Raw genomic sequence first — 26360 nt, forward strand, 5'->3', positions numbered from 1 at the left:
TTTAAGAGGTTTGTTTGTTTCATGAAAAAGGAAATATTTTTTTTATGTTTTTTAGCGTTTGAATATTTAAAAAATTTAGTTAATGAAAAATATTTTTTTATGTTCAATAAAAAGTATTTTTTTAATTAAAAAATAATAATATTTTTTGAAAAGAAAAAAAATTATTTTTCATATATTAAAATCTTTATTAAAATCTTTTATATATAAATTTATTAATAAATTTTATTTTAAATTAAAATTAAATAATAAAAAATAAGTTAATTTATTGAAAAATGTTTTTGAATGAAAAATATTTTTCAAATATAAATTATTTTTTATAAATAAATAGAGATTAAATAATACTAAATTATGTATATTCTTTTTTATTAAATAATTATAATATTAATTTATATATTTTTCCCTTAATATTAATTTATATATTTTTTCTAAGTATGTACTCTTTTTGTACATTTAAAATATCTTTCTTATTTTGCTATCTTTATTATCCTGTACTCTTATCATATCAAATATTTATTATTAGCTGATTAATCTCATAAATCAAAGCATTTTAATAATTTAAATATAAATAAATATAATAAAATCCATAAAATTTATATATATATATATAATTAAGTTGATTATACTTACATAATATATTTATTCCATATATAATATTTTATATTTATACTATATGTATTATTTTTTATATTATATAATAATGTATTATAAATAATATATTTAAATTAAAAATAAATAATTATATATTGATAATTTAATAATTAATAATTGAGTCTTTCTTTTTAAATCTTAGTTGATTTGTGTTATTTGATATAATTATTTGTTCCTATTTGCTTCATGTGGTTGCTTTTATTATTTTTTTTTTAATTTTATTGTTACATAAAGTAATGATTTCCGGACCTTTTACACCTCAGAACAAGATTAGACTAAAATTCATTAAACGTTTTTTAAGTGAACCAACTCAAATTGCGCGCCTCGGTCTAATCGAGGAATTAGACCGGACAGGCCTTACGCACGGACCCATTCGAAGGAAGCCTAGCATGTTGATGTGACAAAAGAAAATAGAACAGATCTGGTCATTTCGCAGTCTGTCCACATACATGTCGAGATGAATTAAATTCTGACATATCCGTATGTACGAATCTGGGTGATAGAGATAAGTGGCATTACAGTAAAAATACGGTTAGACATCACTGACAGATAAAAAAAAAGAATAAAATGAAAGAAACATATTTCATTTTATTTAAATTTACACAATCACCGTAAATCTATTTTTTGGATCTAATTTTTTTTTAGTTATTTAAATTATTAACGATTAATAATTCATCGAAATGAAAATATATTACAAAAATAATTCTTTTCATGATCTTATTTTGAGTTCATACTCCATGTAAATAAGCAGTCAACATGAAGATCATGATTAACAAACACTAAAACTTTTTAGAGAATGATTAATAATTTAATTTGAAACTTAGATTATGTTTGTTTTATAACAAAAATAATTTGTATATAAAAATATTTTTCATGAAAATTATTTTTTAATAAAATAACTTATTTTGTTTTATTTAATTATAATATTTTAAAAATAAAGTAATAAATTTATACCTAAAAAGTTGAAGAATGTTAACAAAATTTTCAAAGTCAGTCTTCCCAATTTGCAAGGAAAATTCATTTTCTTTAAAAATAATTTAACTTTTCATCACTCAACTAGATTTTAATTCCATTTATTGGTGTGTCACTTGATTTAAACACTCAAATCGAGTCAATTTTAAAAATCAACTGACTTAAAAAAAAAATTCAGTTATTTGAAGTTATATAAATTAATATCAAAATTAACTGGCAGCATACAGTTATAAGTTTCACGATAATTATAATATTTAAAAATTAAATGTGAAATTTAAAATTAATTTTTTTGTATTTTAGGAGCAAAATAGTAAAAATATAGTCATAATATTACAATTGTAACAATAATCTGACTTAAAAAAAAAATTACATAGACAAATTTTCATCAGTTCATCATTAAAAAATTTGATTCGAAAATTTCATCAGTTCAATAAAAAATTTGATAATTGTTTTTTTAAAAGTATATAGGACAAAAATTTAAAAGTTTATGAAAATTTTCATATTTATATCTTAAACTTAAAATTTTGAATAATAAAATTAATTTTTTTTATAATTATCTCAATTTTATAAATTAGCATAAAAAATTTTAATAAAAAATTTTTTTAATCTATATGTGATACCACATATAATTATTTCTTAAAAAGAGTATTGGATAAAAAAAATTTAAATATTAACATTAATTTATATTTATATTAAAAATTTTAAATTATAAATAATAAAATCAAACATTTTTTACTTTATCATAATTATAATCGAAAAAATTAAATTGAATTTAAAAAAATTAATAATAAATTAGTAATTTAATTTAAATTTTATATTAAAAGTAAAATTTATTTTATATTTATTACACATATAATATTAAATATATTATAATAATAAATATTTATTACAAACGAATTCTCATTACATAAAATATCTCATATAAATATTATATATTAAAATATTTTATTAAATATTATACTCAACATTATAAATCATATACATATTTTTAATTAAATTTCAAAATTTTCAAGCTGTCATTATAAAAAAATAATGAGTTTTTATGAATATTGTAAAACATGAATTTTGTACATAAAAATAACAAAATAGGAATATAATTTAATAGTGTAATTATGAAAAGTTAAAATTAAATAAATATATAAAGAAAGATAAAATTAATTAGGTATGCATATGAAGAGAGATGAGAGTTTCCACCCTTGTATGCACAACAGATTATGAATATGATATTTAACTTCACTAATATCTTTGGTACAGTACTAAGGTGAGGAAGCTCTCAATTTTGATCATTTTGCACATACAAGGAGCTACGTTTTAAAACAGAAGGAATTAAATATAATACATAATAATGAGAATTAGTAATACATCAGAGATCAAATTGCTAATCGAATAATTTACTTATAATAAAAGGAAAGTTTTATGTAATTAACTCGATTCAACATGATAACCCACAGTTACTTAAGAAGTCTGATTTACATCAAAATCATAATGCAGCCAAGCAAAAATTGGAAAGGAAAAAGAGGAATTGAATGCAAGGGCAATGAACTATTGTATTCCAGTGCTGATATGATTTGCAAGAAAATTTCACCAATGCTGCCACTTGCAATTTCCATGTCTAACATTTGAGGAAAGCAAAGTGTGAACTAATCATAGACCCAGTTTTCAGAAACATAATTGAATTTTGTCAATATGACTATAAGCAATGAAGTTTCACTTCTGCAACATCAGCACTCTGCCATCACAAAATGCCAAGGCTCAATTGCAAGTGCACATTCAAATCCATCATATAACATTAATACATGTCCCTTGAAAGGAAGGACAAAAAAAAAAGAAAAAAAAATCAATTCTCATGAATCTTCACGTCTACTGTTTTCCCCATCTGGTCCTTTTTCTAAACACCCTATGAAAGCAGTGAAAGTCTAATCCCCACGTGAACTGCTGCTACTTGCAGAAGATTTCTTACTGCCATACTTCTGTCAAAAGCCAAAAAACCAAAGTTACCTACGTAATAACCATGCAATAAGGCTTCTTGTTCAGTTGTGAACTAGCACAATATCTGTGAAAATGAAGGCACTAACTAGTTCCGTCAAATAGACACAGATTGCTATGAAGCACTTGAAACTCACCTGCTTTCCAATGTTGAATGGAATGTACTTGTATTTGATCATATGTGCAATTTGGCGCCTCATCGTAAGAACAAATAGAACGATCCAGTAACAAAGCAGTATTGGCCAAAAGACAGGAACGTCGAACATGGAAAAGAAGGTCATGAAAAATGCTATGCAGAATGCCTTTGTGAAGGAATACCTAGAAACATGAGAACAGAAAGGAGATCAATGCCATGCAGAGATCAAGAAAAGGCGATTTGCATAAGTAGCCCCGTGTAGTTGGGAAAAGAAAGAGTTATCTTAATTTGCGAACAAGATATTCCTTTCCAGTTAATCTTGAAAACTAGCTAATATCTGCAGGCCATTGGGGCAACCATAGCATGTCACCAAATTCCACATTAGAACGTGGAGAACTCCACATGACTAAAGGGTTGCTAGTAACGAACCATTTTGGATAAACAGTTCACGACTGAATTCTCAAAAATCACTAGGAGATCATTCATCAAGGTAAAAAGAACAGCAGGCTCGATTACAACAGCAGGACGATTAAATAAACATGTGCATCAAAAGAATACAAGGAACAAAAAACTGAATGCCACTGCACATCCAAGGAGAGTTTTGTCCTATGCTTCAATTTCCAACATATAGATAAAATATAGAAACATAAGCTCCTCACACCATGCACAGTACATCATGAAAGCATTTATAGAACTCTATGCATAAAAAGATATATGACCAGGCCTAAGAAAGGAGTTCAGCAATGTGAACAAAAGTTGACTAGCCGGAATGTACAGCTTAATAGACAATCATACAGTTGGCAATTTCCACTGACAGGTAAAACCACCATTGAATCATTTCTTTCAACACATACATGTAATGTATATCAAAGTCTGTGACTTCTGAAAGATGAGCTGCAATATAAGAGAATCAAATATGCATCAACTTGATGAAGATCTCAGCACATGTTTTTTTCTCCTTCAGTAAATCATAATCTATCGATCTTGGATTTAAGACAGTTCCATCCCAAAGAACAGAATAATACGATTAATACAAATAAACAGAGAATGCAAGATCAGTTGAACCAAACTATCAAAGAAGTTAGGCAAGAAGCTGAAGAAGTCATTGAAACAGTTATATCATCAACTTATCACAACCTGCAATGTTGTCATGAACTATTCTCCTTCACTATAATTCTTCTAATAATATATAATGAAAATTGACAATAACCCATCCGTTCCTCATAGTTATTTAACCCCTAAAACCATGCAGGGCCTTCCATTAAATGCAAATTTGATCTGAGCATATTTCAAGATCCACTCACAACAATTTAGAGACAAGGACCTAAACAGGACAAATACTTTCTGCTTACGTGTGAAATTCTAACAATATAAGGTTGGCTTATAATGGTGTGAAAGTAGAAGCTTCCACTGGTAAGTTTGCATAATTAACTTTCACAGGCATTAAAGCAGCAATAGGACCAGATGAATTGACCTCAGTTTCTAAATCCTTAAGAGAGAAAAGCAAATCCTCTTCAAAGAAAGTTCAAAATATCCCCAACACATAAATTACAGGCTGATTCCACAATATAGGAACGCCTAACCTTACAGAATTTATACCATTCACTCTGCTTCTGAATTGGTACAAGTTATTAAACAGGATATAAGAGTATATTTATAGACAATTGCAAACCAAAACTTCTAAATTAACTCAGCTTTCCATATACTGGCAACAAAGGAAGAATAGAATGACTGACCAGTTCTATTGAATATCAAAGTATACTAGTTTCCATGAATAGAATGGTGACACATGCAGTACAGTATGACACATACGTGTGGTTGCAATCTTAGACATTGTTCCCTGGAAACGACAATGACAAAGAATAAAAAATATCTCACCACCTTCAGAAAGTTTCTAATTGAATTCAGATATCTCCATAAACATCACAGCAAATAACTAATCATATGTGTCAATCACTATAATTTATAACTAGTATGTGGTTGGAAGTATTTCAAACTTCAAAGTTCTTGCAATGATGTTCCACTGTAGATCATTTTTCCAATAGAAGAGTTTCCCATTTTCCCCCCATAGTTAATCCACAACCAAGGAGTAAAATGAGAAGATAGAAAACAAGCAGAAAGTGAAATGACAAAACTCTAATCCTATTTTGAGAGAATGCAATTAAGAAGTAAAAGACACATATTGCCTATAAAGACATTTGACACCACAAATAAAACCTTATAACTTGCAATGAAGTATTGACTAAGAGAATAAGAAATAAAATATTTCCCAATAAAAAAAATTTTCCAATACCAGAATTTGAACTCCGGGAGACGACGAATGAATGGCTTGAATTCATCAGAACCCTTTGTAGGCAATAAAGGCCCATCCGTAGGTTCAAGTTCAGGATCAACCAAAGGTGATAAAAACCCAATAAGCAAATTCAGTAGATATATTCCAAGCCCATAGGAAACAATATAAAACCCTTGAATGTAATACACCCGCAAACAATAAATAGCCACTACAACGAGAGATCCAATCCACCTATGGATTGTATGGGGTGTAGTCTTATCCAGATAATACTGATACATCCTCCAAGCATCATGGCCCCATTGGGCTACAGGTGATGCTGCCGAGGCACCCTCACCTCCAACTCCCTCCATTTGATATTAGTATCACGATCCTGGAGAATTCGTAAATAACGCCAATCAAACAAAAATGCAAATTCATTGATGCCCAGAAGCAAAATACAAAACAAAAATGCTTAGCATAGATTAAATCAATGGTCAACATGCACTAATCATGAAGAACAGCCTTGCAGCATTAATCACAAAAGTTTGTGTGCTAGTATTCATGCAAGTGAAGCTTCACAATCTTGAGACAAAACGTTTGATTTCATAATCATATTAAGAATCTAACACTGAAAGAAACACCAGCAGTATAAGGCCAACGGTACAACCATACTAAAAATCTATAAAACACAAGAGCAACAAAATCTATTGCCTATCAAATGTGACAAAAAAAATCCAAAAATAACAGCAATAATCCAAAATAAAGCATAAAATAAATGAATACCCAAATTTCAGGACCCAAATACAGCTAATAAGCTACCATTTAAGCAGGTATACATCGTCAATGAAAAAAAACAAAAAAACAACATAAGATCCAAACCAATAAAAAGGCTATCAGGAGCAGATCTAGAATGATATAGACCATAAAAAACACAAATCTTTATATTTCCAAACTGATTTCAGATAGACAATATGCATAAATACAGAAGAAAATGATAGAATCAAAGAATAACCTGGAATCAAAACCGTAATTGCTAACAGTAACCTGCCCAGCAGGGAAATTTGACTAGAATAGAAAATTTCTGAAGATGGAAGAAGCTGACCTTAAGTGGACTCGTATTCTTAAGCTTATCAGCTAAGGATTATGACACAAAGAATGGGCGAGAAGGAGAAAGAAAATGAAATTTTGGAGGCGAAATGCAAGCAGATCTGTAAAAGCGCCGGTTTGAGGATAGATTCGGTATTTTAGATATTTTAGGAAGTTTAGTTTCTTACCGACAGTGACGCGGTTGAACGCGGTTCAAATGAGGTGAGAAAATTATTTGTCTGTGACATGGCTAAGGTGAAAGTCAAGGAGAATTCTATTAAAGAGAGAATTTGGGAAGGGGATATCCTTTGTGCTCACTATGAAACAATTTTATTCAATTGTTTTTTTCAGTTAATTTTCAATTAGAATTTTGTTGGGCTTTTGAGTTGTCCTCTACAAGTTAATGGGGGTTGGTAGTCCATTGGACATGGCCCTACCGAACCTTAATTAGTCGGATTGGAGTGTCGAATTCGAACTTAGGGTTTCTAGATTAGTAATAATTTTTAATTTATTGAATTAAATTAAAATATGTAATTAATTTAAATAATAAAGTGATCATTATTTGTTTATCGGTCGGGTTTTTTTGAATACTTAACAAAAATCAAATTTTTTGAATGAATTTGTATAATGTATAATTGAGTTTGAAATTAATTTAAATTTTAAAATATAATACATTTGTCATGGATTTTGTGAATCGTATAATATTACCACATTCGTTTATATATATAAATGACCGCTGAATTTCACTATCTTGATAAGAGGACGAGTCCACAATGGTAAAATCGGTTCAGGACCCGCAGAATCCCACGAGTAAGAAGGTCCAATCCACTCATTCTTGAGGTCAGGCTTCGCTCAAGACCCAGTCCTCTTTTCCCGAGTCCAGCCCGGAGGCTTAGCAAAATAGGGATCGCTGGTCCAGTCTCGAACTGCTCGATTCACAAGCATGCTAAAAGGGAGAATTAAATGACCGTTTAATATGGCGCAGAGACTTGATTTATCCGTATATACGGATCAGCATGGACATGTGACCCAATAACGAAAAGGTTGAAATGGAGAGGAGCACTTTCCTCTCAAATCAAGCTTATAAATCTTTTGTAAAACTCTATTTTATGGATCTCAAATTATTATATATATTTTATAATAATAATTTATAGCTTTTTACGCATACATTTTAAATTATGTTCTAGGTAAATTATTAAATTAAAAATTATAAAATTAGATAGGTTTTAACATTTTTCCTAATACTAATTGAGTTTTGAAATAGATTTAAATAATTCAAAATAAATTTAAATATAATAATTTTTGTAATTTAACATTGATAAAGAAATTTATTTTTTATTTTAATTTTATTCTTAAATTAATTTAAAAATTCAAATAAATGAAATATAAAACATAACTCACACTTTGTTATTTAATTTTTTAATAATAATTTATAAATAAATTTAAATCAAAATAGAAAATTTAGTGTTTTAATCTCTTCTGAATTGTTAAGACAAATTTAATCTTTTAGCTATTAAATGTTTTATCATGATTTTAATTAATATTAATTGTATAAACTCATATAATTTGTTTTAACCTATTTAATATGCTCATTTAATGCTTTTTTCCGTTGTCGTCCTTCGATTACTCCTAGTTTGAATAGAGGAGCAGTACCATTGGATAGCAAGGCATCACGTCTTTCAAATCAGGCTCTGGCAGCCAAACATTTTCAAATTTAAAATGTTTATGAACCTCGACACGCACGTGATCATAGAACTGGAGAAAAATGGGAGAGTGATTTGAAATACTACTAACTAGATTGTTGAATGGCTGATTAGAAAATAAGTCCTGATAAATCTTTTTCTCCTCCTTCATATAGATTTGTTTTTTTTCTGGGTCCATCCTTTTTGGGTTTCCTAATGGTTCTGTTGAATGGGTCTTATTAAGGATAAAACCTAGCTCTAACTACTTATCCTATCTAGCTTAACTGTAATTTGTATAGCTGTAATTTGTATTCCATATTTTACGCATTCTTAGCTGTAACCTATCTATATAAGTGTTGTACTCTATGCTAATTATATCAATACTATTTTTCCTATATGGTATCAGAGCCATTAACAATACTCTAACGAGGTTTTTCTAGATCCAGTTGTTTCTCTTTTCCTATGGCTTCTTCATCTCTTTCTTCTGTTATTCAACTCAATGCTCCTACACACTTCCCTATCAAACTCACTCAGGAAAACTTTCCTGTTTGGCGAAAACAAGTTCAATCAACATTGATTGGGCTCGATTTGCTTGGTTTTATTGATGGATCTAAAACATCGCCATCTGAATTTCTTACTGATAAAGACAAAACTATAAACCCATAATATTCTCTTTGGTTTCGACAAGATCACATCCTTGTTAGTGCTCTTCTTGGTAGTTGTTCTGAGGTTATTCAGCCTCTAATTTCCTCAGCGAACACAGCAAAAGAGGCATGGGATCGGCTTCACCAGAGCTTTGCTAATGTCTCACGATCTCGTATTCTTTCACTCAAGACAAAGCTTGCTCAAAATCCCAAGGGTTCGAAATCTATTGCAGTATTTATGAATGAGATGCGTGCCATTGCTGATGAATTGGCTCTCACTCAGAATCCTGTTAGTGATGAAGACTTGATTGTTCATATTATTACACAGCTTGGTGATGATTATAGCTCCATTGTTGCGGCCTTAAAGGTTAGAGAATTGGCGATCTCCTTTTCTGATTTGTTTGAAAAGCTTACTGATCATGAACGATCTTTAAAAGACAAAGATCCACCTGTTTCATCTCCTTCTATTGCTACTGTTAATTATACTGCTAGGACTGTAAATCGTTCACTGCAACAGAATGGTGGAGGTCGTTCCAATCAGTCCTCACGCAGAAATCGTGGAGGTCGTTCTTATCAATTTCAGAACAATACACGAGGTTCTTATCAATCTCCTATTGTTTGTCAGTTTTGTGAGAATGTTGGGCATGTTGCTGCTGAATGCCGTAAGCTAGCACGTTTTCTTCGGGAAAACAATATTGTGGTGCGAACAGATTCCACAAATTCCTCCATAGCTTCCAACGCTGTTCCGTCGGTGAATGCTACGACTGCTATGTCTACCACATCACCTCAACAATGGTTGTTTGATAGTGGAGCTTCTCACCATATTGTTTCTAATCCGTCTTCCTTGCAGGGTTATACGGATTATGGTGGGCCAGATGAAATTCAACTTGGTGATGGTAAACTCTTGCCTGTTACTCATACTGGTTACACTGCTCTGTCAGTTAAAACTCACTATTTGTCTCTTTCAAATGTGCTTTGTGTGCCGAATTTGCGCAAGAATTTAATTTCAATTGCTAAACTTTGCCGGACTAATCATGTTTCTGTGGAATTCTTTCCACTGTATTTTCTTGTGAAGGATCTGTGCACGGGGGTGGTTCTTCTACGGGGCGAGAACATTGATGACATTTACAGTGCAAATTTTTCTCAAAGTCGTTCTAAGTTACAATTGAATATTGCTAGTGTGTCTTCTCTTTCGGCTTTGCATCACAGGCTTGGCCATCCCTCCAACAAGTTTTTTAGCTTAGCTCTTCACAATATGGGTCATGAGTCATTGTCTAAGTCTGTGTCAAATTTTCATTGTGTTTCTTGTTTAATGAATAAAAGTCATAAGTTGCCATTTGCTGTTAATTCTCTTACTAGTTCTAAGCCTTTACAACTAGTATATTCTGATGTATGGGGACCAACGAAACCATCCATTGATGGCTATATTTATTATATTACATTCATTGATCATTATACCAAATACACATGGCTATATCCAATGAAGAAAAAGTCTGATGCTCATGATCTTTTTATTCATTTTCAGAAACTTGTTGAGAATTATTTCCAAACAAAAATAATCTCTGTTTTTACAGACAATGGAGGGGAATATCAAAAATTAAAGCCTCATTTTCTTTCCTGCGGAATATCTCATTATACTTCTCCACCACACACCCCGGAACATAATGGAATAGCAGAAAGAAGACATCGTTTCATTGTTGAAACAGGTCTTTCATTATTACATTTTTCTTCTCTGCCAATTGAATTTTGGTCCTATGCTTTTCTTACGGCTGTCTATTTGATAAATCGTTTGCCTTCTTCTGCTATTTCATTTACTACACCGTATTTTAAATTGTTTGGTTGATCTCCAAATTTCACTCGTTTAAAATCTTTTGGGTGTCTCTGTTTCCCTTGGTTGCGTCCTTATGTTTCTTCTAAAATGCAGTCTCGATCTCAGCCATGCATTTTTCTTGGATATTCTACTACTCAATCTGCTTATCGGTGTTACGATCCCATCACTAAGAAGCTATATCTTTCCCGTCATGTTCGATTCGTTGAGCATGTTTTTCCGTCCAAAGATTGCACTAATGTTCCTCAATTTTCTACATTATTTTCTGCTGCCCCCTGCACAGGTACTTCGGCTGGGTTTCAAGAGGTTTCTTCTTTTATTTCGCCACAGCCAGTGGGTTCTATTCTCCAAGAATCAGTAGACTTATCTGATACTGTTGTGGCAGCCCCGGTAGTACCTCTCAATTCTGGACAACGACATACTTCGGTGGCTTCGCCTGAGGATGGTTCAGTAATTACTTTACAAAGCATTTTGCCAGTCACTGATTTATTATCTTCTTCAGCAATCCAACCTGTTCCTGGTTCTGATTCTAGCAGTTCTGTTGTGCCCACTGGTGTCTCTGATCAGCGTCCTCAGCGTCAGCGGAAATTAAATTCTCGGTACTATAATGATGCTTTTATTAATATGACCACTAAATATCCTTTGCAAGAGTCTTTGGAGCCTCGAAGTGTTAAGCAAGCTCTACAGATTGGTCATTGGCGTCAAGCTATGGATTCTGAATTCCATGCCTTATTGAACAATAACACTTGGGAGTTAGTACCAAAGGCTCAACATACATCCATTGGTTGTAAGTGGGTATTTCGTATAAAGAGAAAACCAGACGGTACTATCGACAGATACAAGGCCCGCTTAGTTGCTAAAGGTTTTCTTCAACAGGCTGGTCGTGATTATTTTGAGACTTTTAGTCCAGTGACCAAACCAGTCACAATTCGTGTGGTTCTAAGTCTTGCTGTATCAAGAGGATGGCCTTTACGGCAACTTTATGTTAATAATGCCTTCCTTCAAGGCACTCTTCATGAAGAAGTATACATGCAGCAGCCTCCAGGTTATATTGATTCTAATTTTCCAAATTATATTTGTCGATTACGTAAGTCGATCTATGGTCTTAAACAGGCTCCTCGAGCCTGGTATATTGAACTTACCACATTCCTGCTTTCTCAAGGCTTTCGAAAATCGCATGCAGATGCTTCTCTTTTTATTTATCACTCCAAAGATGTTCTTGCTTATTTTCTTATATATGTTGATGACATTGTGTTAACTGGCAATACCACGAGGTTTTTGGATGAATGTGTGTCCAAGTTGCCTGCTCGGTTTTCTATTAAAGACTTGGGCTCTTTACATCATTTTTTAGGTGTTGAGGTTATTCCGACCTCTACAGGGCTGTTTCTTTCTCAACATCGGCATATTCATGATTTACTCATTAAGTTTGCTATGGCTGGTGCTAAGGAGGCTAGTACACCTTTATCTAGTGAGAAACTTGAACTATGTGATGGATCACCATCGGCAGACTCTACAGTTTATCGGCAACTAGTTGGTGCCTTGCAATATTTAGCTATCACTCGTCCTGATGTTTCCTTTGCAGTTAATAGACTTTCGCAGTTCATGCATGCCCCAACACAGAGGCATTTCCAAGCATTGAAGCGTGTCCTGCGATACTTGAAAGGTACAATTTATTATGGATTATATCTTCGTTCGGACTCTTCACATACATTAACTGCGTTTTCCGATTCTGACTGGGGTGGTACTCTTGAGCAAGGTCGGTCCACTACTGCATATGTCTTGTATCTTGGGTCTAATGTTATCTCATGGAAATCTACCAAATAGAAGACTGTTTCTCGATCTTCAACTGAGGCCGAATACAAGGCCTTGGCCAATGCTACCGCCGAAATGATTTGGGTTCAGAATTTGTTACAAGATTTGCATTTGCCTATTAATAAATCTCCAGTTCTTCATTGTGATAATATTGGAGCAACATACTTTTGTGCCAATCCAATATATCACACCAAGATGAAACACCTTGCATTGGACTACCACTTTGTCAGGGAACGTATACAAGCTAGACAGCTTCAAGTACAACACATTAGCTCAAAGGACCAGTATGCTGATATGTTAACAAAATCTCTTGGACGATTACAGTTTCAGTATTTTCGATCCAAGATTGGCGTTTCCGATGGAACCTTCATCTTGCGGGGGCGTATTAAGGATAAAGCCTAGCTCTAACTACTTATCCTATCTAGCTTAGCTGTAATTTGTATAGCTGTAATTTGTATTCCATATTTTATGCATTCTTAGCTGTAACCTATCTATATAAGTGTTGTACTCTATGCTAATTATATCAATACTATTTTTCCTATAGGTCTCTCCATATTCTATTTGATGAAAGGACCTGCAAAATAAGAAAAAACAGTTAGGGGTCCTCCGGGAATGCCCCGGCGGAGACCCTCCGACGTTCAAGTCAGATTTCATAAATAAGAGTAGTACATTTAGGTAAAAGTTGCAGAGAGAAAATAAAAAATGGAGTCTAGGAAGGAGAAAGAGTAAGTGAATCTGAGGGGAAGCCCCTTCCTCTCTACATGTGATGTATACCTGTCTCTCTGCCACAGCGCTATCTGTCTCTGTTACCTAGCTCCGTATGTACGGATGTGTCAGGCACCTACTCCATGCGTAACGGCCATTTACTTTCCCCCAGTACGCGTGTAAGTAAATCTGCTGGATATGTAGGCCGGGCATCTCTTCTCATTGAATCCAGGCTCATGATGGACCCAGCCTCATAGTGGACCCAATTTATCCCGCGTCTCCGGATTGGAACTTGAGAGGCTGGATTGATCTTGCTTAAGGAGGGTCTGGTGGGCTTTGAGCTATTGTTCTCCTCTTGGACCCGGCCTCACTTAGGGCAAAAGAAGCCCGGTGTTCATCAAGTTCCAATTGAATATTAATCTCATTAATCTGATGATAAAAACTAGAGTTTTAATTAAAAATAAAAAATTTAATTTATTATTTTAATAAGCTCTCTTGACCGTTAAGATTGCCAAGCCTTCAATCGTTTCAATAAAATTTTTATAACAAAACGGACCTGTTTATCAAGTACCGCCGTAAAAGCCAAATATTCATTGATAATTGATGAATATTTGTTAAAAATATTTATAATGACTTACTAATAATGGACAAGTTTAATAAAAATATTTATTATTAAAAATATTTAAAAAATAAATGATATATGCGGTGAAAATTTTAAATTAAATAAAAAACATAATAAAATATTTAGTTTTTTTAAGTTAATAAAATATTTAGTTAAGTTAATATAATAATCATTAAAATGAAAAGGCTATTTTTTCAATTTTTTAAAAATTTATAATTAATTTTTTACTTAATTTATAAACTAAAATATTACAAAATAAAAATAAAGAAATAAGCTTAGTTTTAGACCATATGCATTAATTTTAACCAAACTATAAATGAAAACAAACACGATGTTTTATTTCTCCTAGACCATACAAAATAAAGACAATTATCATATACATCAATCGAAGATTCTTTTTTAAATTATAGATATTACAAAATGAATTGTCACCCCATATACTTGAACTATGAAATGGAGTGAGTATTCGATCGGTTCGATTTAAAATTGAATTTAATTAAATAAATTAAAAATTAAAATTTTAATATTTATAAAATTGAATCGAATCAATTTTAATTAGTAATTCAATTCGATTCAATTTAATTTGATTAATTTAAATTTTTAATAAATTTTTTATTTTTTACACTTTATTTTTAATATTTTAAAATTTAATTAAAATATTTAACTATTATTTAATCTCTTTACATTATTAAAAATAATATATTATTATCACTAATTAGTTCGATTTAATTTTTTTTAATTTTTTTCTAATTAAAACTGAATCAAATTAAAATAATCAAAAATTTTAAAATTAAAAAATTATATCAAATTAAAATAAATAAAAAAATTAAATTAAAATTTTAAATTAATTTAATTTAATCAAATTTTTAATTTAAATCGAAATAGCTGTTCTTTAAAACATTTATTTTAAGCATAATAATAAACTATACTACTTCCATTGTCTAATGGTAGTTATTAGACAATTATAGGTCAATTTACTAATGAAAGGCATATATGAAAATTTTTTACTAATCAAGATTGGTGAGGTAAGGCAGGTGCGTGGACAAAGCATAGCCATAACCAAAATTGACTGGTGAGGGAACCAGGTGCGTGGCAACTAACTCACCACGGAAACCTTTGGGGTCGGCTCGACTCTCACGAGCCGAGTCTCAAGTAGCCATGTGGTTGGTTGGGTTGGGTCAACATAACCCTACGAAGAATTATTTTTCACGTGGCTGCGGCCAAATACGCCTCGACGGTCCCTTTCATCCCTTTCATTCCTGACTCGGACTCACTGTGCCTGCTGGTATAATGTGTAATGCACTGTCGCTTATTTGGTGGCTAATAATTTAAATTATTTAATCAATTCGATTATTTTTATATTTAAAAATATAATAAATAAAACACTTATGGTTTTTTAGTATAACATTTATGTTTTTTTAACTGAAGGTAAAATAATGTGATCGTATAATATTATTATTTATTTATTTTTTCTCATATTTTATAATTAAAATTAAGTTATTATTGATGTAATTACAATTTTTTCATTTTTTATTTTATTATTAAAATATAAAGCATGGATAAACAAATTAAAAAATAAATTGAATTGATTAGTAATAATAATATATTATGTTTTGATAATATAAAAAATTTAGATTATAATTAAAATTAAAATATTTTAATTAAATTTTAAAATATTAAAAAATATAAAAAATAAAAAAATTATTAAAAAATTCAACTAATTCATGATTTAATTTTTATAAAATTTTATTTTTAATTTATTCATCAAATACTATTTTTATTAAAAATAATTTAAGTAAGTTATTTTTTTATATAAAAAAGAGTAAAATGCTCTATTTTTAGAAAATTATTTTAATAGTGTAGATCGAATAAGAGAATTTTTATACTTTTTAAAAAATTTACTGTTTTCCTTTCTCATCTATGTCAAATTTGTTTAATGATTTCTACTTGGTTTCTAGCGGTGGTAAAGATATTTTGTGAAACTGAAGCAAAAAGAAGATATTTTATCCACTTTGTGATGGTAAAGATATTTCTTGAAATAAAATAATATCCCAAATCCGAATGGCGCTAGCAGCGATACTTGTTTTTTTTTTTTAAATAATATTTTTTATTTTATAGCTAATCGTAATAAAATATAAAAAATAATATAATTTAGTTGATTAAATTTGATTATAATTGATTTGTAATTAAATGGTTGAAGTAAGTTAATATTTATTTTTATATAATGTTTTAATTTCTGATATTATTTTAGATTTTTTACGAAATATTTTAGATTTGAGTTAAATATTTTAGAGGGCTTGATTTACGAGATATAATAAATAACATTTTATTTTTAAAAAAATAATAAATTAATTTTTAATGAGAAAATTTCTAAAAAAAAAGAGATAATATAGTCTGAAATTAGTAAAATAAAGTACAAAATAATTGACATTTAACATACTATTTTTTGGTAAGATAAACATTTTTTTTAAATAAAAAAGTGAGGTACTGATCGCGTAAAGTGCGGGTGTGGGGCCTTCTCTCTCGTAAATCGGCTGCTTGCGTGTTTGAAATGAGAAAAAAAAAAAAAAAAAAATTTTTGCTATAAACTAGCTGAGGGAAGGCCGGACCAGAAGGGCGGAGATAGCTCGGCTCTTGACTTTGTTAGGTAGATCGATGCTCGCTCTCTCTCTCTCTTCTTCCTCTTCACCACCTGTCCTTCCCCTCTCTCTTCACACCTCTCTGTCCAGTGTCCACAAATTCCCCCAAAATTCAAAATTTCCATGTTCAAAAAGAAACCAAGAAGCCGACTCGCTTCCTCTTGCTTTCCTCATCTTCCTTTTACTCTTTCTCTCGGTATCTGCCAATTCTGAGCCTGTTTAGCCGTCACTTAGCTGCGTTTCTCTTTTAAACTCGTAAGTTCATTTTACGATTTTTATGTATTCTTTATTGTTTTCATATTCTTTCAGTTGTGTACTTGCTTCTGTATGAGCACTGGTAGGCATATCATTATCTGTTAGTATATTGTGTTGGCTTAGTTCCACTTCCGCCTGCAAGCTTTTGTATACTATGAGGATTGTTTTTTTTTGTGTTTTCCTTTTCCAATTACTTGTTTATCTCCAAATTTTTTTACTAGATGCTACTAAAATTTGCGGTTTCTTTTCCGAATAGAAGGTGAAGAAAACCCATAGGCTTGTTTTGGTAATCTGGGTCCTTCGTATATGGGATGGAAAGTATGCATACTGTGTCTGATTCATAGTTTGTGTTCCACATTTGTATTCAATAATGGGAAGTGAAAAAAGTTGCTTGCCTCTAGTTTGGAGCTTGTTTCAAATTAATCGGATTGTAGTTTCAAAGAGTTTCAACCGCACTTATGGAACTGCATAACACTTCAGTTCCAATTCAGTCCTTTTGCTGGATTAGTTTCTTTTCAGAGTTATGGAAGGGTGGGCTTGAAAGTTTCGAAATTGCATGAGAACTAGTTCCAAAATGTAGGATGGTTGGTAATTACACAATCCTGTCCTCAGCTGGTGATACTCTTCTAGTTTCCTATAATTTAAATTTCATTCATTCATCATTATTAATAATGTCATCTTGGTATCTATAACTTGGTAAGAAGAAACAAGGGTGTGATTATGATTGGAACATATAAAGTGAAAGGAAGAAGGCCATTATTTTTGGGTGAGCTTAGTCGATGCTGAACTTAGAATTTGCAAACTTTGAGATAATTGACAAAAATAATTTGAATAATGTCCTCTCCTCCTTTTCCATTCCTTTTTTGCTAGGTAGAGCAATTATATGCTTCTCAAAATTTTGGGTTTAACACTGCTGACTGTGTTCAGGTGACATTTGATGAGCGCTCGAGGGAGAGTGACACTTTCGATGAGTGCTTGAGGGACAGTAATACTTTTGAAGCATAATTCAGTTATTCCTCCTTATCATGTCTGATCCAGCTGTAAAACCAGATAATGGTAAGGACAATGTTCCTGAAAAGTGTGTTCAGTCCTGCCAATCTATTTGGATGCCTCACTGGGCCAACACAAGTCACAGGTCATTGAGTGATGTCCATAATCAATTATCACATCATTATGAATCTGGGGAGGACAGTCACAGAGCTGAGCATCATCATTCACCTGGTGGGCTAGAGATGGAAACAGACAGCTCTAAATTTGTGAAAGAATTCAGAGAAGTGCATAACAAGGCCTTTATGAATGAGAGCTCCGGAAGAAGTTTGAAAAAATTGAGACATGAGACATTCAAAGGCCAGCATTTTCCAATGTTCAAATCTTCTCAAAATAGAGGGAATATTTTATTCCTGAATAATGTTGATTCCTCTACACATCATGAAGGAGGCTTAAGGTCACAAATTCGTCCTACCCCTGGATGTGATTTTACTCTAGGTATAACTGATAATCGTCTACCCTCAATGCTTGAGTCGATTCCTTACAAAATAGACACTCAACAGATAGAATCTCATTTTGAGTTTGGGGGCACTACATCAAATCCAGAGCAGCAGGTCAGGTCCAATAAATTGCTTGAAAATAATGGAATACAATTTTCAGTACCTCTTAAGGATGAAGTTTTGGGGTCAACTTCTAGAGTTATGCCATCTGAATTGAACAATGGAGGCACACCAACTGAGTCCTTCTTCCACAGGCAAGATTACACTGATCAACCCAGCAGTACCTTTTTTGTTGATGAGAAGAAAATGAATAGCAATGCAGCTCTACCAAGGCATAATTCCTCAACTAGTGATAATCACCTAAGAGACTTTGTTGGTGAACAATTTCAGAATATGTCAAATAATTCTGATTGTAAGTTATTCCCTAATCAGATCAAGCCCCCAGAGGCAAGATTGTATCATCGGTCTTGTGAACCATCTAGAATTCCCTCTTTTGTTCATGATGTGAAGACTATGAACATATTTACCACTATAGACTCTGTAAAAGAGTTCTGCAGAGGTCCTTCAAAGTTGTCACAAACTACTCACTTCTTGTTCACCAAAAAGACCGATGTAAACTTACCTGATGGAAGTCAAATATTCAGAGAATCCATGATATCCACCAAAAATGAAGGTAGACCAATGAATGAATTCCTCAACTTATCTCCAGATTTTGGTTTGAATGTTAAACAAGGAGTGAAACTGCAAACACTGGACAGCTCTGCAGATAATGAAGGAAAAGAAAACATCAACAGTGTCCATATTTCGGCAGTTGATCTAAAGAATGAATCATCAACTGAAACTGATACCATGGACATGGATACTCTTCAGGATAACCGTCTATTTGGTATGTGTTCATTATATCTCACATTTCAAGGACTTAGGTATTGGTGTCTTCTATCATGTTGACATATATATAGTTCCATGTTTTGGAACACAAGATAGCAAATTATGATAAAAAAAATTTTAGATATTTTTGCTAAGGTATAATAGTTTCGTTAATTTACTGCTCATTTTGGTATTTTATTAAGTCCCTTTTTTGTTTTTTTGTTTTATCGCAGGCGTGGCTTCGTCCCTCTCTAATAAGGTAACTTTTGTCATGTTTTTATCATTTTTGAAAGTGTATTCCCTCAAGTGCTTACCTGAAAATTGATAGAATAAGGAACCAATTGAATGAAATGGGTTAAAATTTGACAAATAACAAAAGAAAAGTCATGTAGTAGGAGAAGAGAAATATATTCAAGAAAACCCTAAGGGTCCAAGTGGAATAAGATACAAACTATCTTACAGATGTTTCAATTCTGTAAGAACAAGGGAATTTGAAAAACTTTCAATTTCCATTGTCGTTTCCATTTCTTCAATTTCTAGTGAAATTTTCCATGGCTTGATCATCTTCTTCTTCTTCTTCTTTTTTTTTTTTTTAGCACAAGTTTTTTAACATGTGAATTTTCGATAACTAAACTTTAGGACTCTTCAACTCTGGTCCTTCAAGCTGCTTTTTTCTTTCTTCCATTTTAGCTTCAAATTGCTCTTCCTATTCTTTATCTTCAAGTTGTTGCCTTGTATTTGTATCAACCCTTGATATAATATCCAACTGGGCGTTTATTTGAAACATCTATTCCTCCTTCCATTCCTCAAATTCTATTTCCCTAACTTGTAATTTATTTTTTATATCTTAATAATCACTAGGACAATATTTAGCACCACTGTTTTTATTTATGTTATGACATGTATAAACTAATTGTCCCTTGTATCCATCAACATCAACTTCATCTTGTAGTCTTTTAATATTTAGTGACAGCATAAAATCTTAGTAAAAACACAATTCAAAGCTCATGGCTTAAAGGTAATGATGTTCTCGACAGCAAGTAAGCATTTGAATGTCATAATATATGTTTTTAAAGACATAATAGAAGTGTGCCTAGAGGTGCGTCTGAATGTGAGGCAAACCTGAAGTGCATATAAGTGGTTTGCAGAAGGCAGGCAACTCTGAGATGCATACACTAAATACAAAGCATGCCCCTTTTCCAGCATATATATGCTTTACAACGCACGAGGTATCATTATTTTTCAACCTATCTACAATGTGTTAGTGCAACAGTGATTTTTTTCCCTTTTCAAACCAAAAGCAATAGGATTGGATTCAACCACCCAAAAAGAAGTCTTAGCAATTTATTGGTCTTATTTAAGTTAGAATACTCATGGTCGGCTGGCTCTTAGTCATCATCAGTTATGAATTTTGTAGGACATTGAGGGGGCCCAGAAGTCACCAACATCTCATGCTGCAATAACTTCAGACAAAGAAGAGAGTAGAGGCAGACTGCCTAGTGTAGAGCTACCTGATATTAACCAGGAACTTCCTGTGATCTCAGGAGGGCCAAATTCAGCTGATGCTGCAGAGATGAGCACCTCCAGAACCCAGAGTTTAGACGTGGAGCACTTCCTTTCCTATTCTGAACTTTCCACAAATTCAAAACCTAGCGCTTCTGCTGATGGTCCACTGGGATTAGATCCATATAGCAGATGGGTTAAACGTCTCAAACCAAGTGCTTCAGAGTCTTTTGCTCATGGTACTAAGAGCTCAAAAATGGGAGAACCCTCTTCCCATGAAAAAGTGAACAAGTTCTTCAGCAAAATACTTAATTGTAGAAAAACTGGTGCAGATCCCAAGGTTGGCAAGGCTTATGGTGAAAAACAGATGGTGATAGATCATACTGCAGAATTAACAAGGAATGCTGAATCCTCTTCCACTGACTCAGCGAGGAAAAGTCAAGACATAACACTTTCTCATGCTTGGATCCAAAGATGGTGTCATAACACAGCTTCATCTTCCAAAAAGAAGCCTGAAGGTCTGGTGATTTGTCAACCTCAGACTTCAAAGGCAACAGTAGACAACTTCCAGAAGAAGCAATATCCAAGCATTGCTGCTTTGGCTTTGATGGGTAAGTCCATGACTGGTTTTCGTCCGTGTGAATTCAGGAAAAGAGGGTCCTTTGTAGTTTGGAATACCAAAGGATTGGGGTAGCTGGTCCTGAGCAATTAATGCCAGGAATGAAAAAGTTGACCTAGCTGTCTCCAGGATGGCATTGGTTCTATCGGTGCCTGATACTATTTCTGTATTTCAACAAAAGGAATAAATCTATGGCTATCAAGCACCTGTAAGATCAGTGGAGGATATGGAAGTTTATGTTGCCTGATTGTTGCTCCGGTAAGCACCCTGCTTGAATTTGCTCCCCCCTTTTGGCCCTTTTTTTGTCATTTCCCCTCCACTGTGGACACAATAGTAATATAGTATTTGAATGGGCAATTTGATAAAGATTTGGTGGAGGCATTGTTTCTTGGAGGTTGAAAGGACCAATGTCAGTCTATGACTTCATATTGTAAATGTAACAGCACTTGGCTATGCTGCAAGTGTACGCACTTTATCCTCCATATTTACTGCAAATGGAGCTTGAGCAAAGCCTGGGATCAAGAAAAAACATATAAATATACAGAATATAGCAGCACATATTTCTTTAGACTTCGATGCATAAAGTATCACAAAGAATAATTCATTGCCAGGCAATATAGCAGGCAAGCTTGCCAAGTTTAGCGAGTCAGATTCACACCAGAATTTCAAACTATGGCCTTTGGTTTTGTATATTGTGCTATGATGCGTTTTACATTATTAGAGAATGATCCAAACATTATGAGCTACTTTGAAGCAGGCAGCAGATTTGTGGCGTTTATCCTGAAAGCCGTAGGAAGGAGAAAAATGGAAACGCCATATCCATTAGTTGTAAATGGAGGGATGTCCAACATGAGTAAAGGAGAAAAAGAACTAACCATAAGAAACAATTTTCCTTTCAATATTATGATACATTTTTAGAATTCTTGAAAATTATTTGTTTATTAATTTGCTTACTGTTTCTCTATTACATGGTTGTGCTGTTTGCATTTTTGGTGATTTTTCTTTTTCTCCGAGTGATGACATGTGATTGAATATTTATTGTTAAACGTTATGGTTTGAGTTCTATATAATCGTCAGCTGCTCTTTTGCTTCAGAAATTTGTTTTTTCTTGCATAGGGAATTAATCTGATAATTAATACAGAATGTTTGAAGTTTGGATGCTGAACTATTTAGTTTGTACAACAAAAGTTAAATACACAGGACAAGTCCATTTTCCTGGAATTCCCAGGGTCCATTATCCTACCGTTTTTATCACTCCTTTACAGCGACAAACCAAACTCCTTTGGCTTTAACATATGACTTGCAAGACTATAATCATGCTTCTTAAAAATTGGGATTAAATTTCACTGCTGTAAGAGCCTTAATGATCACAAATCATGGTTCCATTTTTTATCTGACAACCTGTCAGTTCTAGAGCAGATTCAAAGAAACCACCTCCATGAATGCCTGAATCAATGCAAGGAGGAGCAAACTGAATGATTATATCTCTTAATGTGAGCATCCCTATTGGCTGCTGTGAATCATTGACTAGAAAGCAAAAACTGCCTTTTGTCTCTGTTAATTTGTTCATTACTTGCTTGAGTGTGTTGCTTCTTTTGGCAGTGACTGGAGAGTCCATTCTTGGAGGAAGGCTTGCTTCTTAGGCGGAAAGCCCCTGGGTCTCGTGCAATGGTAGGATCACTGTTAGCTTTTGCAGTTTCTGTGCGAATGAATTCTCCCATGGTTAGTTTCCTGTAAAACACATCATTTTCTCCATGTTATTAGCAAGCTCAGAAGCCTTCATATGCTGAGAGCAAATTAATGTGCCACTCTCATACCTCCACCAAAATACAAGAGTTAGAAGAAATCCTAAGCCAGACTTATTTTCTATCATTAAATAGTTCATTGTCCTCCAAAAGAAGATAAAGGTCACTGTTCATAACGCAACTGATTATCTCCTTAGTTTCTTGATTTACGACTGCAATTGCGCCTATTCGGCTTTCCCACAAGATGTGAATAGCTTCTGCTAAGCTTTGGTCTCCGTACACAAGAATGACACGCTCTTCGCTTTCCAAGCTGTGCGATGGGTAAACATGTAGCTTAATATTTCATATTCATAGCGCTTAAGAAAAATTAGTGGCTTGAATATTCATTGTGAATATTGTTTTGCTCTACCGAAACTCGGACAATGCCTTGTCTGCAATGCCATCAAACCACTCAAGTCCACTTGATTGCAGCAACAACTGAATCACTGCATTCTGCCAAAAGGACCAACAATTATGTGTCAGAAGAACATCAAAATCTTCACATATACAGTAATTTCTGTTCAAGGAACTCACTGGAGAGCTACTAATAATCAAATATATCCTTGCAACAAGTTTCAGTAATATTGCATTGATTTCATCAATACATGTTCCAATGAGAAAATTGGCCAAGGAAGCCACTGTTAAATTTTACCAGTTCTTCAAGATGCTAATACAATTTATAAAGCACAAGTTGCAGCCAGGTAATTAATTACCTGTATTATATAACCAATGAGCTTAAAGTCTGATTGTTGAATAAGAGGAACAGCCTGCAGCCGATGATGCTTCGACCAAAAGCATCAGAACATGAAACAGTGTGTTGTCCAAGTTTACTGGGAAAAAAAGGATCCTAAAGGAATGACTTGGCCAACTCCCCTACCTGTTCATTCAATTGAAACAGCTTATCAACCGAGGTCCAAAAACATATGAAATTGAAATTGAAAAAGGCCAATGTTCAAGATACCTTTGTTTGTCCAATTTCAGGAGTTTGTTCAAGCATGGTAAAGAAGCTACTTGTGCCAATCTCATCTCCACCATTGTTCTTGGCTTGGACACTAACTTTTTCACATTCCTTGGAACATAAATCCATATTAATCTTCAGTATCTCAGTGTTTGGTTGAAATGTATTCTAGAAATTTATGGACACAAATTCCATATATTACTGAAGAAATATTGAGGGAAATACTTACCTCAAGAGACCAAACAAACAAGCTAACAAAATCAATGAAAACCATATAGTGATCTGAGATTCTTCCAACTGTGGCATCAGATTCTACAACATCAGCAATAGCAGCACCAGACAAATTCTCCTCATACAACAATTGAATTGCATCTTTTACAGCATCTCTAGCTTTCAATTCCACAACTAAAACAAACAGAATCAGATGAACAAACACCATTTTGTTCTGAAATAATAATTGTAGAATATACCAGGGGAGTTTCGGATGCCAGGAATAGAACTGATTTTTATAAATTCTTAATAATTTTGACGAGATTTGATTTTAGTTCAAAATTAATTCTCACAAGAATATAATTTCTAGATTATTAATTTTTTCAAATATAAAAATTCAAAAAATGAAATTAACTATTTATTTTTTATAATATGCAAATCACTGGTTGATTGCTTTATTTTGATAAATATATTAAATCATCCTTGGCATTTAAAAAGTTTATTAATTAGTTCAACCGTTAACTTTTGTCGTTAAATATTATAAAAAAGTCTAAAATATCTCTAATAAATATAGATTAATTAGTAGATTTTTTAAAAATTTGAAAAATTATCTAATAATTATTTTAAAATTATAGAAATTAAACAGCAAAATTATAACGGCCAAAATTAATGGAAAACTAATTAGTAAACTTTTTAAAAAAAATATTTTAATATATTTTTAAAATAAAAAATTAATTAATGAATTTTATTATATTGTAAAGATTAAAAAGTAATTTTTTAAAAAAAAATTAATTCATTTAAGTTCTCTCAAAATTACACATCCGAAATAAGGTGCATGAATTTGTTAGACGGTTTATAAATATTTTTATTAGAAAAAATTTTAGAGTATAACAGTTAAATTATTTTTTTATACACTTAACAACTTAATAACAAATAAATAAATAAACTAATAATATTTTGATCATATACTTTATATATTTAAGGTAAGTTTCTAATACGGTACGTGAGTCCACTATTCTTACTTGGTGGCTAAGAGTTCATCTCCTTCCTATTTAATTAATTTCATAAGCCTTTTCCTCTCTCTCAAAATTGGGGATGTGTGCAAGTCTCTGCATTAGGTAGATTTGGGGCTCTCTATACTTGTGAGAAGTGTGGTCTCTCCTTTTTCAGCTACCTTGCTTGGGATTCTCATCAACAAAACCAACATCTACGAATGGCTGTTGATTATTTGCCTAAAGATTTAATTGTTTGTTTCAAATTGTGCAATGAGGTTATCAAAACAAGAGCTATACCAGATGCTATCAGTTCTTGCTATTCTTAGGGGATGATTCTTTGCTTGAATGAGCATGTTGCACTGCCTGTCTGTTAATGATCATGTGGAGTTGTGGGTATTACTTGAGTATGGAGTTAAAAAAGTCTTGATATTATTGAAGTTTTGATTTACAGGACTGTAACTAGCCCTCTAATTTAAGGTTTCAGTTCGGTTCAGAAACTGGAACTAATTAATCAGTCTGGTCCCAAATTTGATAGACTCAATTTCAATCCGATTCACGGTTTGATCGATCTGGTCCGGTTCATGATTCATGCCTTTCCCCCTTGTCTATTTAGAGTAGGAACACAAGGAAAGTCTTCCTATCCCAAGTCT

The 26360-nt window shown here is 32.4% G+C and overlaps 2 protein-coding genes and 1 pseudogene across 3 annotated transcripts; 1 reads left to right on the forward strand and 2 right to left on the reverse strand.

The window, feature by feature from the left end:
* Positions 1 to 3142: 3142 nt before the first annotated feature.
* LOC110613718 (protein RER1B) lies at positions 3143 to 7272 on the reverse strand. Of its 2 annotated transcripts, none has more exons than XM_021754974.2 (4): positions 7117 to 7272; positions 6036 to 6405; positions 3744 to 3924; positions 3143 to 3590 (listed from the first exon to the last, which is right to left on the reverse strand). In XM_021754974.2, the coding sequence occupies exons 2-4, from the start codon at positions 6383 to 6385 to the stop codon at positions 3537 to 3539; spliced, it is 585 nt and encodes a 194-aa protein (XP_021610666.2). In that variant the 5' UTR covers positions 6386 to 6405; positions 7117 to 7272; the 3' UTR covers positions 3143 to 3536. The 2 variants fall into 2 exon arrangements, with proteins under 2 accessions (XP_021610666.2, XP_021610665.2); XM_021754973.2 differs by having other exon boundaries at positions 7027 to 7259.
* A 9695-nt stretch (positions 7273 to 16967) lies between these two features.
* LOC110613571 lies at positions 16968 to 22728 on the forward strand. The gene is made up of 4 exons (XM_043955973.1): positions 16968 to 17287; positions 18215 to 19660; positions 19875 to 19900; positions 21059 to 22728. The coding sequence occupies exons 2-4, from the start codon at positions 18313 to 18315 to the stop codon at positions 21836 to 21838; spliced, it is 2154 nt and encodes a 717-aa protein (XP_043811908.1). The 5' UTR covers positions 16968 to 17287; positions 18215 to 18312; the 3' UTR covers positions 21839 to 22728.
* A 156-nt stretch (positions 22729 to 22884) lies between these two features.
* LOC122723531 lies at positions 22885 to 25187 on the reverse strand (annotated as a pseudogene).
* Positions 25188 to 26360: the final 1173 nt, after the last annotated feature.

This window comes from Manihot esculenta, chromosome 4, assembly GCF_001659605.2.
Source record: "Manihot esculenta cultivar AM560-2 chromosome 4, M.esculenta_v8, whole genome shotgun sequence".
Lineage (NCBI taxonomy): Eukaryota > Viridiplantae > Streptophyta > Magnoliopsida > Malpighiales > Euphorbiaceae > Manihot > Manihot esculenta.

Coding starts and splice junctions, on each gene's coding strand:
- LOC110613718 (XM_021754974.2), bottom strand. CDS start 6,385: ATGGAGGGAGTTGGAGGTGAGGGTGCCTCGGCAGCATCACCTGTAGCC. Junction 3,925..6,035: donor CTCCCGGAGTTCAAATTCTG/GTATTGGAAAAT, acceptor TCATGTTTCTAG/GTATTCCTTCACAAAGGCAT. Junction 3,591..3,743: donor CATTCAACATTGGAAAGCAG/GTGAGTTTCAAG, acceptor GGCTTTTGACAG/AAGTATGGCAGTAAGAAATC.
- LOC110613571 (XM_043955973.1), top strand. CDS start 18,313: ATGTCTGATCCAGCTGTAAAACCAGATAATGGTAAGGACAATGTTCCT. Junction 19,661..19,874: donor TCAGGATAACCGTCTATTTG/GTATGTGTTCAT, acceptor GTTTTATCGCAG/GCGTGGCTTCGTCCCTCTCT. Junction 19,901..21,058: donor CTTCGTCCCTCTCTAATAAG/GTAACTTTTGTC, acceptor TGAATTTTGTAG/GACATTGAGGGGGCCCAGAA.